The sequence below is a fragment of the Saprolegnia parasitica genome (assembly GCF_000151545.1).
Source record: "Saprolegnia parasitica CBS 223.65 unplaced genomic scaffold supercont2.11, whole genome shotgun sequence".
Lineage (NCBI taxonomy): Eukaryota > Oomycota > Saprolegniomycetes > Saprolegniales > Saprolegniaceae > Saprolegnia > Saprolegnia parasitica.
The window spans coordinates 172,869-183,508 of record NW_012156405.1 but is presented as its reverse complement, the minus strand read 5'-3'; the positions used below and the strand labels follow the sequence as shown (position 1 = coordinate 183,508).

At 57.7% G+C, this 10,640-nt stretch overlaps 5 protein-coding genes across 5 annotated transcripts; 3 read left to right on the top strand and 2 right to left on the bottom strand.

Annotated features, from left to right (window-relative positions):
• The first annotated feature begins 393 nt into the window (after positions 1–393).
• On the top strand, positions 394–1,558 carry SPRG_04183 (hypothetical protein). Its single transcript, XM_012342789.1, has one exon. It carries the CDS (start codon positions 418–420, stop codon positions 1,480–1,482), a length of 1,065 nt encoding a protein of 354 aa, XP_012198179.1. The 5' UTR covers positions 394–417; the 3' UTR covers positions 1,483–1,558.
• Positions 1,559–3,077: 1,519 nt separating this feature from the next.
• SPRG_04182 (hypothetical protein) lies at positions 3,078–5,921 on the bottom strand (the record flags this gene model as incomplete). Its single annotated transcript, XM_012342788.1, has 14 exons — positions 3,078–3,303; positions 3,352–3,414; positions 3,464–3,531; positions 3,584–3,711; positions 3,761–3,837; positions 3,879–4,059; positions 4,110–4,238; positions 4,270–4,404; positions 4,458–4,786; positions 4,841–4,989; positions 5,036–5,096; positions 5,148–5,327; positions 5,378–5,496; positions 5,543–5,921. The coding sequence occupies 14 exons, from the start codon at positions 5,919–5,921 to the stop codon at positions 3,247–3,249; spliced, it is 2,055 nt and encodes a 684-aa protein (XP_012198178.1). The 3' UTR covers positions 3,078–3,246.
• Positions 5,922–6,140: 219 nt separating this feature from the next.
• On the top strand, positions 6,141–7,698 carry SPRG_04181 (hypothetical protein). Its single transcript, XM_012342787.1, has 8 exons — positions 6,141–6,207; positions 6,256–6,381; positions 6,426–6,647; positions 6,699–7,084; positions 7,133–7,187; positions 7,239–7,343; positions 7,391–7,513; positions 7,562–7,698. Exons 1-8 carry the CDS (start codon positions 6,154–6,156, stop codon positions 7,655–7,657), a joined length of 1,167 nt encoding a protein of 388 aa, XP_012198177.1. The 5' UTR covers positions 6,141–6,153; the 3' UTR covers positions 7,658–7,698.
• SPRG_04180 (hypothetical protein) lies at positions 7,602–8,492 on the bottom strand (the record flags this gene model as incomplete). Its single annotated transcript, XM_012342786.1, has 5 exons — positions 7,602–7,857; positions 7,910–8,045; positions 8,094–8,159; positions 8,198–8,341; positions 8,385–8,492. The coding sequence occupies 5 exons, from the start codon at positions 8,490–8,492 to the stop codon at positions 7,700–7,702; spliced, it is 612 nt and encodes a 203-aa protein (XP_012198176.1). The 3' UTR covers positions 7,602–7,699.
• A 903-nt stretch (positions 8,493–9,395) lies between these two features.
• On the top strand, positions 9,396–10,296 carry SPRG_04179 (hypothetical protein). The gene is made up of 2 exons (XM_012342785.1): positions 9,396–9,727; positions 9,788–10,296. Exons 1-2 carry the CDS (start codon positions 9,419–9,421, stop codon positions 10,253–10,255), a joined length of 777 nt encoding a protein of 258 aa, XP_012198175.1. The 5' UTR covers positions 9,396–9,418; the 3' UTR covers positions 10,256–10,296.
• The last annotated feature ends 344 nt before the right edge of the window (positions 10,297–10,640 follow it).

The window sequence follows — 10,640 nt, the reverse complement described above, 5'->3', positions numbered from 1 at the left end:
TAATACCGTCAAACACTCGACAGCAAGGCGCTCGCTCGATGGATTGCCCCGTGGAAAACGCTCGCAACTTGGCACAAGGATGTGCTGACCGGCTCCTCGAGCCATCAGCTTTATCTTGTGTTTTGTATCAAACGCGCCGCGTCCTGTCTAGTATTACTCGCATATGTGCAGTCTTGTTTGTCCCACCTGGGTTAAACGTCCTTTCCCCCTCCCTTGCGGGCAAGTGGCGCCGGTTTCGCCCGTTGTATCGCGATTTTCTTTTTTATAAGAGGTGTGTTTCTATAGAATACAAAGCAAAATCACAAATGAGATGGGAAAAACAGCCACCTTTGGTGTAAATCCCATGGTGGCGCCACCACGCTGGAAGACTCCACGACACCCATTTGTCCGAGTACACGGTCGTGGGCTCGACCAGTAATGGACATGGACCTCTTCGACACGGTCGATTACGTCGCATCCGGAAGCCTCCTCGGGCTCGCGTTCCTCGTGCTGCTCGCGCTCGGATTCAAGCACCGCCGCGGCGTGCTCTCGGCGCCACCGATCTATGTGACCGCCTCCATGTTTCTCTCGCTCATGCTCTGGAGCTTCTTCAGCATCGTCTTCATGTACTTTGAAGAAAAGTCGTTCGACAACGACGCTGCTTCCAATGCTTCTCCCAACGGCACCGTGCGACGCTACCGCCGGAGCTGCCAGCACACCAAGAACATTCCGCTCCAAGTGCTCGCCGATACGTTCCTCCTCTCGCTCGAGCTCTGGGTTCTCGTCGCGTCGTTCGAGCTCTACACGAGCATTGCGTACCACCACCTCTTGGCGCGCCAATCGCTTCACCACATGCGCAGGATCGTCGTCGGCTACTCCAAGCTCGTGTACGGCCTCACGGCGGTCTACGTCTTTGTGGTTTTCTTTACGAGCCTCTCGCCCACCGCGACCCACAGCGTCTTTTGCTGGATCGTGAGTGCGACCGTGGTCTTCGATGCGCTCGCCGCCATCCTCGCCGGCGGTTCGCTCATCTGCGTCTATGTCTTCCTCCGCCGCTCCATCAACCGGTGGCCGCTGGCCCGGCAGCGAGCCATGCGCCGCGTGCAGTGGTTCATTCTGCTTCTGATTGTGCTCTTTGTTTTCTTTTGCGTCCCGTTCCTCACCAAGCGTCTCGACTGGACGTTCCGGCAAGCGACCAACAACTTGAAGCGCAACCGTACGCGGTCACCGGGTGGGTCCAGGGCCAAGTCGGGCCATTGGCGCTACATTTTTCACCTCATCAACTTTCTCCTCCCGTGCGGTCTCGGCGCGCTCCTCGCGCTCGACTGGTTCAAAGCTGCGTACCCAAAGCCGGACGAAGCCGCCGGCGTCGACGAGATGCAACCCCCGACGCCCGTTCATTTGCTCTCGCCGGGCCCGTTGGACGACGATGCATTTGACACAACGACGAGTGACGGCGGCCGTCGACTGTCGCGCGACGGGCGAGTGCTCTACTTGTCATAGAATAGGAACCAAGTCAGGATTTGATTATAACTACCAACAGTGCTATTACTACCAGCACTATCTAAGAACTACGTGTACAGTACTCTTGAGTCATTGCTCGTTGTTGGGAGACTACAGCACAAACTTGTTGTGGCTGCCCGTCGACACTGCCTTCTATGCGTTGTTTCTTGATCATATGTAAAGGTTGATCACAGTAAGTAAATCTTAGGGCTAACAAACGTTTGATGGCGTGCAAAGCGACAACTTGACGTTGATACCGCAACGGCTCTGCTTCCCCAGTCCAAGTAAAACACGACTGATAAGGACATGAAGGTCGAGCCAGCGACGCGTAATAGTAGGTTGCAGCGGAGCTAGGGTCATCTTCGTGACCTTATTCGTGATGTCGTGGCATTTCCCAGGGAAGCATGCTGCGAGGAGCTGTTGTGTTGCGGATATATGGTTGCGGATAGCTGTGAGGGAAGAGCGAAGCTGTGGTTGTCGACTTCGAACTTCGACATCAAAGAATTGCGACGCTGTCATTCCAGTCTAGTATGGGGTTCCGCGAACCGTGCATCATATTTCATCCTGCTGTGGCTTCCATCTCGAAGTTCGAAGCCTTAAGTGACCAATCAAAGAGCGTGTCGAGGCCGCAACGAGAGCTTATTGGCTTTTTTTTAGTACGAGCACGGATTGGCGCATTTCGTATCCCCTAGCCCTGGACAAAACCCTACATTGCCGCGAGCTAGATGGGATATTTGCTACCAGGGCACTACGCGAGACAAACACCAACTTTCGAAGGTAACGCGAGGCCGATGATTCGAAGATCGTCTCGATGCGATTAGCGACAACCTCTGGGCTCGAATGGGAGCTAAAACACTCTCTTGTGGAAGGTCGTCATCGCGTAGTAAGACCACGAGAACATTTTCGAGGGTCTGGTCCCACCCGCGAGCTGCCAGGTCGCTGCGTTTTCCAGACAGGCTCCAAAACGAGACCTCTTGCCTCATTCTTCATTCCGCCTCGTCCCAGCCCGGCACCCGACACCCGGTCGCCGTGCAGCAGAGAAGCACCGCACACGGTACACGACGTCAACGGCGGCGTATATCGCAGCTTGCACGCCGCATGCGGCTCTCTTGTGCCGTCGATACGCACCACCGGGCGATTGTGTACGATGGCTGTTGGAGCTGGACCGTCGCTCGGGCGTGTCGCGCTGCAAGAGGACCACGCGCGCTAAGCCGCGGTACGATGCGTTGGGCCAAGAGGACCCTCGGGTAGGCGGCGGTCGTTGCACAGCAGCGTGGGCCAGACGTGCGCGTCGGCGATCATCTCATGCAACATGAACCGACATTGCTAAATCGCAACGTCGCCAGTCCAGGATGCGAGCGACGGGCAGAGCATCTCGTGCTCTCAGATGTACGTGGCGTCCAACGATTTTTTCCTGCACTTGTAGTGGCGAGCCTAGGAACCTAACGAGCTCAATGCCCAAACGCAGCTATGTCCCGTGCAGCGTATTTCTCGCGCATGCCCCTCGAGCACCCAAGTTTCAACTGGTCATTTCGGCGTATTTAGTTGGTTCAGTAGTGACATCATCTTGGATTGGGTAAATGCCTCACGAACATCCCTGTAGCCCATCGTTGCCACGTACTTGATGCTACAAATTGTTGGAGCTGGAAATTGGTTTGATATGCAAGGGCTAGGGATGGAACCCTTTCGTCTGCCAAAATAATGCAGAAGCACTATGCACTGGATCCAATCACGAACATATCGAGCGAGCGTGTAAAACGTGAGCTAGGCCTTTGCGGGCGCGATTGGCTGTCGCCCGTCCTGCGCCAGCAGCGTCGCCACCTACACCATCCATATATAATAGTGCATCCCATCCAGTGATGACTCTACATGCTCGGCAAGGCGTTTCTGGCGCCGCTGGAGGTGCTGCATATCGTCTTTCTCTTCGTCCGCCTAGTGTTTGCCGTGACCTCCTGAAGCAATGGCAGATATAAGTGCGTACCATGGCGCTGCCTTTGGCCGGAAGGTCGTCCCGGCGTGCGCCAAGCACAATGATGGGGTTGCCACTTCCTGCCAGCACGATCATTACTTCGTCCGTCAATACAAGAAGCGATCGCATTACCCAGAGAGCACAGGGCGGCGATATGGGCGCTGGACGACCATGTCACGTCGCAGAGAGGGTCGCCATAAAAGATGCCACCCCACATCGAGCTCGGGATGCGCCGTCCGTTCAAGCTCGAGTAGAGGTACCTGCACATAGCCTCAGACTGCACATACTAGTGGCTTTTTCATGTCGTACACTGCGCCGTCTTCCGAGCCGCTCGCGACAAAGCGGCCGTCGGGACTAAACGCGCTCTTGACCATGGCCGATGTAACCTACAACCACTGAGCAAACGCCAAGGAAGACATATTCGCACCGTCAACCCGCTGTACCCTTTGTTCAAGACCAAGTACGACCGCAACTCAAACTGCAGCAGCGTATTCGGCTGTGCTTGCACGAGGAGCTGGCTGCGCTTGGGATGCAGCTGAAAGCTCGTGATGCATTTGCCAAGTAAATCATGGTGCTTGAGTGTCTTGATGAGCTCAAACGATGTGCCTCTACGCTCTCGCTTGAGGATACGATACAAACATGGAATACCAAAACGGACTTGGGTTGCCACACACAAATGATGCCCGCAGCGTCCCCCGAGAAGAGACGCTGGGACTTGGGCTCGAAACGCAACGCGTTGACGCGGACGGTGTGGGCTGGGTGCAGATTGGCGACCGGTCGCCCTTGCCTACAGCCGTTTGAATGCCGTAAACTACCACCGCGCTTCAAACCCGAGGTCCCAGAGACGAACAATTCCGTCGAGCGCTCCCGTCGCGCCAAGGTTGTTGGAGCACCACTCGACGCAGTAGACAAAGTTGGGCAGTGGGTGGTAAAACGAGTGCAGCAGTGCTGGCCTACACCATGTTCAATGCAGTGCTCTCGCACCAAACGCTTCAATACGACGTACGGAGCCACCTGCCAGTACTTGGCACTACCGTCCGAGGACGCGCTGAGGAGATGCTCGTCGTCCAGTGACCACGTGACGGCATAGACCAACGCCTGGTGACCCAGTAGCACCGCTTCCTGGACGCCAGTGTCGATGTGATAGAGCCGAATCGGGTACTCGCCGTGCCGGTCGCAGCAGGCGGCGGCGAGGTAGGCGCCGGCATGCGAGAACGCGACCGATTGGCAGCCACCGTCGCCGCTGTGCAGTCGGTGCAAGATGCGTTCTGGCACAAGACAGAGCTCGCTCGGGTATCGCTTGCAGTGCACGCTGGGAAAGGCCATGAGGTGCTCCTACACGACAATCGATAGTCTTCTTCAACTTGGCTGATCCAAGAGAAAACGAACGGCGCTCATCGAGAACGAGTCGCGCACGCTCGCAATGGATAGAGGCCCGTGAGATTTGGCCTTGGCATTGTGCTTGTCGAGCTCCTGCGGGGCGTCGTCCTCGCGCTCGCCGACTTCTTGTTCATGTGCGTACATGGCTCGGTGCACCACTACAACGCCGTCGCTCGACGTAATCGAACCGCAAGTTTCGTGTACCTTGCACCAATGACGGCTCTTGCTGCATGCCAAAGGACACGTGGAGCGTGCATGGGTACGGCTGCCGCCGATAGCGTAGATATTGAAAGTACACGGATGGTTGGGGTGGCACCGTTGCGTCCGGGCGCATGTGCTTGGTCTGCGCGTCGATGAGCCACGACGTTGGCTGGTACTCGTACAGCTGGATGCGATGGGTCGTCGTCTCGTCGGGCGCGAGAGGAATGTTGTAGCTGCCAAGCGGACTCTGGGGTCGGCAAAAGCCCCACGCGACCTTGTAATAGCTATCATTGCCCTACGTATCTCCATCCTCTGAGCCAACAAAAGGTGTGGAAAGATAGGTACCGGAAGCAAACTCATCTGTGGCGTAAAGTCGACCACCTCGAAGAGCAGGAGCGTCTCGGGCCGAAGGTAGTGCGAGTAGGCGTCGTTGACGAGCAGCAGCTCGTTCCACTTTGGGTTGTCTAGCTCCACGTCAATGGCATTGTATGAACAGCCGAGTACTACTACCTTGGCCGGTAGGCGACATGGCGCACGGCTGCGTCGCGATCGGCAGAATGTACTCGCACAACGTATGCTTCTTGAGCGCACCCTGGAGCATCGTCACGGGCTCTAACGCATGGACACCTGGTCGCTGTTGGTCAAGCTTGACGAGGTAGCAACCCGTCGAGACGTCGACGAGATGGACGAGCACGATCGGGTGGACCACCATCGGGTCGTTCCGAAGCGCGTCCGTCCCCAGAATGCGTATCTGCGGAATGTACGTATGGAGAAGAAGCCCGTCGCGAGGCTTGGGCAGGCGCTGCGGCCGGGGGCGCAGCCCCAGCGCGGCAAGGTGCAGGACCCGAGACCGCTCGAGGAGCCGTAGCCCCTTCGCCACCAGCTGCATGCTCGCGCAAGAACTGCCATGCATCGACCTGCCACAGCAAACTCCATGCATCGACCTCGCGCAGCAGAGCCCATGCGTCGGCCAAGCTCGTCCGCCACGCTCCCGCGGATCCGCGGTCGTCTGCTCGAGGAGCCCCGTCGTATCCGCGGCCTCGGCCATTTTCGTGAAACCGTAAGTGTCTAATCCGGATAAAATTGGTGTGTATCCGGATTACGGAAACATCACCAGTGCGATGGCCGAGGAGAGCAGCAGCCGCAAGCGGAGGGCGGTCGCACTGCTTCGCGAGGTGCGCGCATGGACCATGGCACCCATGGCAGATTCTCATGAAGCGTAGGTCGAGTCGGTTGATCCAGAGCAGTATGCTACGCTGAAGCAGCTCAAGGCCATGGACGACCACGCCTCGGGCACCATCCACCGGAACCTTCGGCGGCTCGAAGCCCTCGCGCAAGCACCGCCAAAGGTAGCCAACGCTCCGAGTGCTTCCTCCCATGTTCTTGTGTGTAGATGACCAAGGCCACACTCGTGGTGACGATGACATACTCGCACGACCCCAGCGCCGTCGTGGCCGACGCTTCAAGCGACAAGAACGCGGGGCAATGGACCTTTCGCGTGCAGGCGTCGATCGAAGGGGGTCTGCCATGCTCCAAGTCGTTCTCGCATTTCTTCCGCAAAGCCATTGTCGAGCTGGACGAGCGCATGTACCCGCAGCCCGCCACGACGACCGAGGTAGGATGCCTTATGGTCCCCATGGCATTCTCGTCCTCATCGCCGATGCAGTGGTCGTCGTTCCGATCGGGTGACGAGTCGGACGGGTTCGAAGTGACGCGCCCTGGCAAGGCGGGCGTCGCCGAACACACGCTGCGGCTCCAGCTCGTGCGGCAGCTTTCCCCCGAGCGCTTCAACGTCTCGCCCGACTTGTTTGCTGCGCTGGCGCCGTATCTGGCGCACGCCTTGCCCGAGGCGCAGACGCGCCAAGACGTGCTCAAGGCGGCGTGGGACTATATCAAGATGAAGGACCTCTTGCACATCGACGACTGCCGCGTCATCGTCAACGACGCCCCGTTCGAGCGCGTGTTTGAGTGCAAAGAAATGCCATTCCAGTCGCTCGCAGCGCAGCTCCAAAAGCACTTGACGCCGACACGGCCGAGTACCAGCTGCCGTACGTCTGCGGTTGTTTCCCATTTGGACCTGTCATCCTGACACATACCTAGGCTCGGCACGCTCCAAGAAAATCGGGTCATCGATGAGCAGCGCTTTCATGTGGAAGTACGGCGCTGTCTCGTTGGGAATGCTTTTCACACAAGAATATCGCTGTAGATTCCACTGTGTGACGACCTCGACCGCGTGCGCAAGACGTGCTTGGCGAGGTGTGCTCGCTTGGACGAAGCCGCAAGCGCCGAGACCGACCGGCTTCAGACCCAGGTACAGCCCGCACCGGACGCGTCATCATCGACAAGCCTATCATGTAGATGAACAGCATCGTGCGGGAAATCAACCGCCACGTGACGCGGCATGCGTGGATGACGCAGTTCGCAAAGGACCCAATCACGTTCATGGACCGCGTCGTGGCGTCCCAGGACACGGACCAAGAGGTACGATCGTTTGGTATAGTATAGCTTCGAAAGCAATGGAATGCATAGCTGCTGGCGCTCGAGACGACGTCGGACACGAGTGACGCGTCGTTTCGCGGTCCGTGGGTCCATAGTACGATGGAGATGCTTTTGCAGCGCGATTGATAAGAGGCATGAACAAAGCTGCGGTCGCTTTTTTAAATGGATTTAAATGTCGGCGGTCGGCACGGACGGCGATGGCAACGAGCCGTGCGAGTCGTACGACGACGCGTTCGAAGAGAGCCGGCCGCGCGCGTCCTCCTCGTCGAAGTCGAGCGCGCCGGGCGAGCGGGGCGTCATGCCTTCGGGAATGGTATCATAATACACTAGTCGACGCAGTAAATGATGGACCCATGCATGGAGAGTCGCTGCGAGTACCTGCACTCGTGTCGATGAGGACGTGGCGGTGCTTGAAGACCGTCACGGAAAAGAGCGCCGAGAGGAAGAAGAAGATGCAATGGAAGAGCGCGAGGAAGATGTCGGCGGCGTAGCCATGGCGGCACGACGAAATGGTCTACGCCCAGAGACATGAGGCGTCCATGCCCTCTACCTCGACCATTACCCAGTAGAGCATGTGCTCAAACGCGAGGATGACCACGAGCGCCGACGAGCCGATGAGCATGCCAATCTAACAAAGGTGAGCGCGGTGCTTGGAAGCGATGCTACCGTAAAGGCGGATGGGTTGTTGTTGAGCATAAAGATGGCCGAGAACGTGTACAGGATGTACGTGGCGCTCGTCAAGAGCGACGTGATGCCGCCCGTGCGCGCGAGCTCAAAGAGCGTCGCGATGGTCGTCAAGACCGCGATCGCCTATGGGAACATGACACAGAGCCCAAGACTAATGTGACCGTACGCCATTGATAAGCAGCAGCAGGTTGAGCCGCTTCCGCATGACGGCGACTTCGAGAGGGAGCTCCATGAAGAGGTTGGGCACCTTGGTCGTCAACCAAAATCTCGCCATTATTGCTGCCTCGTATCCGGCATCCGGATACCGTGATTTGGACCCCGGGGCACGATCGTCCGACCCAGCCTGCTCCAGACAGGCCAGCGTCGCATCACCAGATTGTCTGGCGACAGTGGCGGCACCTGCCGTCACCATAGATCTCCAAGGATGTCTCCCAAGAGCTCGTCGCCGTTCTCGAAGGTCAAGGAAGTAGAGAGGTGTACTGGTATTCTACTGAATAGAGATGGGAATTTTGGGGACGAGGAAGCTCTGCAAGCGCTCTCTTCTCGTCGTCTTGCTCTCTTGAGGCGTGTCACACAGTAGCGCCTGCATGTAGGCAGAGGTCGCAAGGAGCTAACGCATGTGCTTGTGGGCTCGCGTGTGCCCTCGAGGTCTGCGGGGGTGTCCAAAGGAAAGATCGCGTGATCCTCGAAGTTCGAAGGCGCTCGAACTTGTATGGTCATCCTTTTTCATCGGCGCATGTGATTGGTGCGCTCGCAAGCCACGGTCGTCGACGGGCTGACGTCACATAAAAGTTCAACCAACGAGCGACGTCCTTTCGCTGGGCCATAAACGAGATTCCATCTGCAAAAGGCCTCATATACGTAATCACCTTAAAGGCAACTTGAAGCGGCGGGAAATTAACGAGGTGCGCAGCGGATCGCGTTGCACGTCAAACGCTGGCACCACCAGCGTTAAATTGGGTGCAACGCGAGCTGCTCCGACATTTGGCCACTGCCGATTTCGCCACCACCTGCCGCCAGCTCCGTCCACCGCCATGTACAAGCAATACATCAAGGCTACCTCGACGCGCTTCGCCCGCCCAGCGTCTTCGATGGGCTCGCCGGCCACGAGCATCTACGACCAAGGTAGATGCGTTGCATGTCTATAATCATGACAGCTGAAGCATGCCTGTAGCTCGGCCCGACTACCCAAGCAGCGCGATGGCGCCGCTCAAGAAGGTACTGCATCTCGAGGCCGACCCGCGCAAGAAGCCGCTCTATGATGTCGTTGACGTGGGCGCGGGCTCGGGCAAGCTCACGCGGGCGCTGCAGCGACTGCTGCCAGCCCACACGACGCTCGCCGCCGTCGAATCGTCGGTCGCCCTGCGGTCCGAGTTCCAAAGCGCGTTTCCGAGCATCCCCGTGATCGAAGGCAGCTCGAGCAGCACGCGCCTCCCGTCCGAGTCGGTTGGCAACATCACGGTGGGCCAAGCGATCCAGTGCGCCGCTGAGCGCAACACGCTTGACGAAGTACGTCGTGCCTTTTGTCACATCGGCTCCACATGCTCATGCGGTGGTGCTACGCTTTAGTTTCACCGGATTCTGGTGCCCAACGGCCGGCTGGGCGTCGTCTGGAACAGCGTCGACTTGTCCGAGACGCCCTTTATGCACGAAGTCGACAAGATTCTCAAGTCGTACAACATCCTCAAGCCCGAAAAGGCCACGTCCGAGGCCCGTCGGCTCCACGACTGCTTTATCGAGAAGACGCACCTCTTTACGCCGCTCGAGTCGGTCCGCATTCCGATCGTGCACACGACGACGGTCGACGCGGTCGTCGACTACCTCTTGACGCTCAGTGTGGTCGAGAGTCTGCCGCACCGCAAGCAAACCGACATTCGGCTATCGATCGCGCGCCTCATCGAGTCCCGCGCCAAGGTCACGTACGACGGCGAGCGCAAATTCGTGGACCTTCCGTGCCTCGTGGAGATGTTTTGGTGCACGAAGCGGCCGCTCGAGAGCGAGCCGCAGCACATGGTGGCCCGTGTCATGAGCCAGTAGGAGCACCGACACACTATCTATCAACTATCTAAATATACCCATTTTGTATTACAAATTCTGTGCAATGTCCAAGCCTAACATGTCCATCGAAAGCACGCAGTGTCGAGGGATATCGTTGGCCAATTCTCCCGGCAGGCCTACTGGTCCTTTACGACGAATCTTAAAGCGAGCAAGATCAGATAGAACGATGTGTGCATTTGTCCATGGCATTCATTCAGCGGCAGAGTTCGAATGTACACCCGCGGTTAGGTGTAGCAAACCTAACCACATCATGACAACGGAGGCCGTCGCCACTGAGATCGCCGTAGCCAAACGCACCACAGGACATGCCAACGGAACCCGTCCCGGTCCTACATTTCGATTTCCTCGGATGTTTTTCAAATAG

What these genes read in the sequence shown, in the direction of transcription:
- SPRG_04183 (XM_012342789.1), top strand. Translation starts at nt 418, where the DNA reads ATGGACATGGACCTCTTCGACACGGTCGATTACGTCGCATCCGGAAGC.
- SPRG_04181 (XM_012342787.1), top strand. Translation starts at nt 6,154, where the DNA reads ATGGCCGAGGAGAGCAGCAGCCGCAAGCGGAGGGCGGTCGCACTGCTT. An exon ending in CGGTCGCACTGCTTCGCGAG is followed by an intron (nt 6,208 to 6,255) that starts GTGCGCGCATGG and finishes CATGAAGCGTAG; the next exon opens with GTCGAGTCGGTTGATCCAGA. An exon ending in CCGAGTACCAGCTGCCGTAC is followed by an intron (nt 7,085 to 7,132) that starts GTCTGCGGTTGT and finishes ACACATACCTAG; the next exon opens with GCTCGGCACGCTCCAAGAAA.
- SPRG_04179 (XM_012342785.1), top strand. Translation starts at nt 9,419, where the DNA reads ATGGCGCCGCTCAAGAAGGTACTGCATCTCGAGGCCGACCCGCGCAAG. An exon ending in AGCGCAACACGCTTGACGAA is followed by an intron (nt 9,728 to 9,787) that starts GTACGTCGTGCC and finishes GCTACGCTTTAG; the next exon opens with TTTCACCGGATTCTGGTGCC.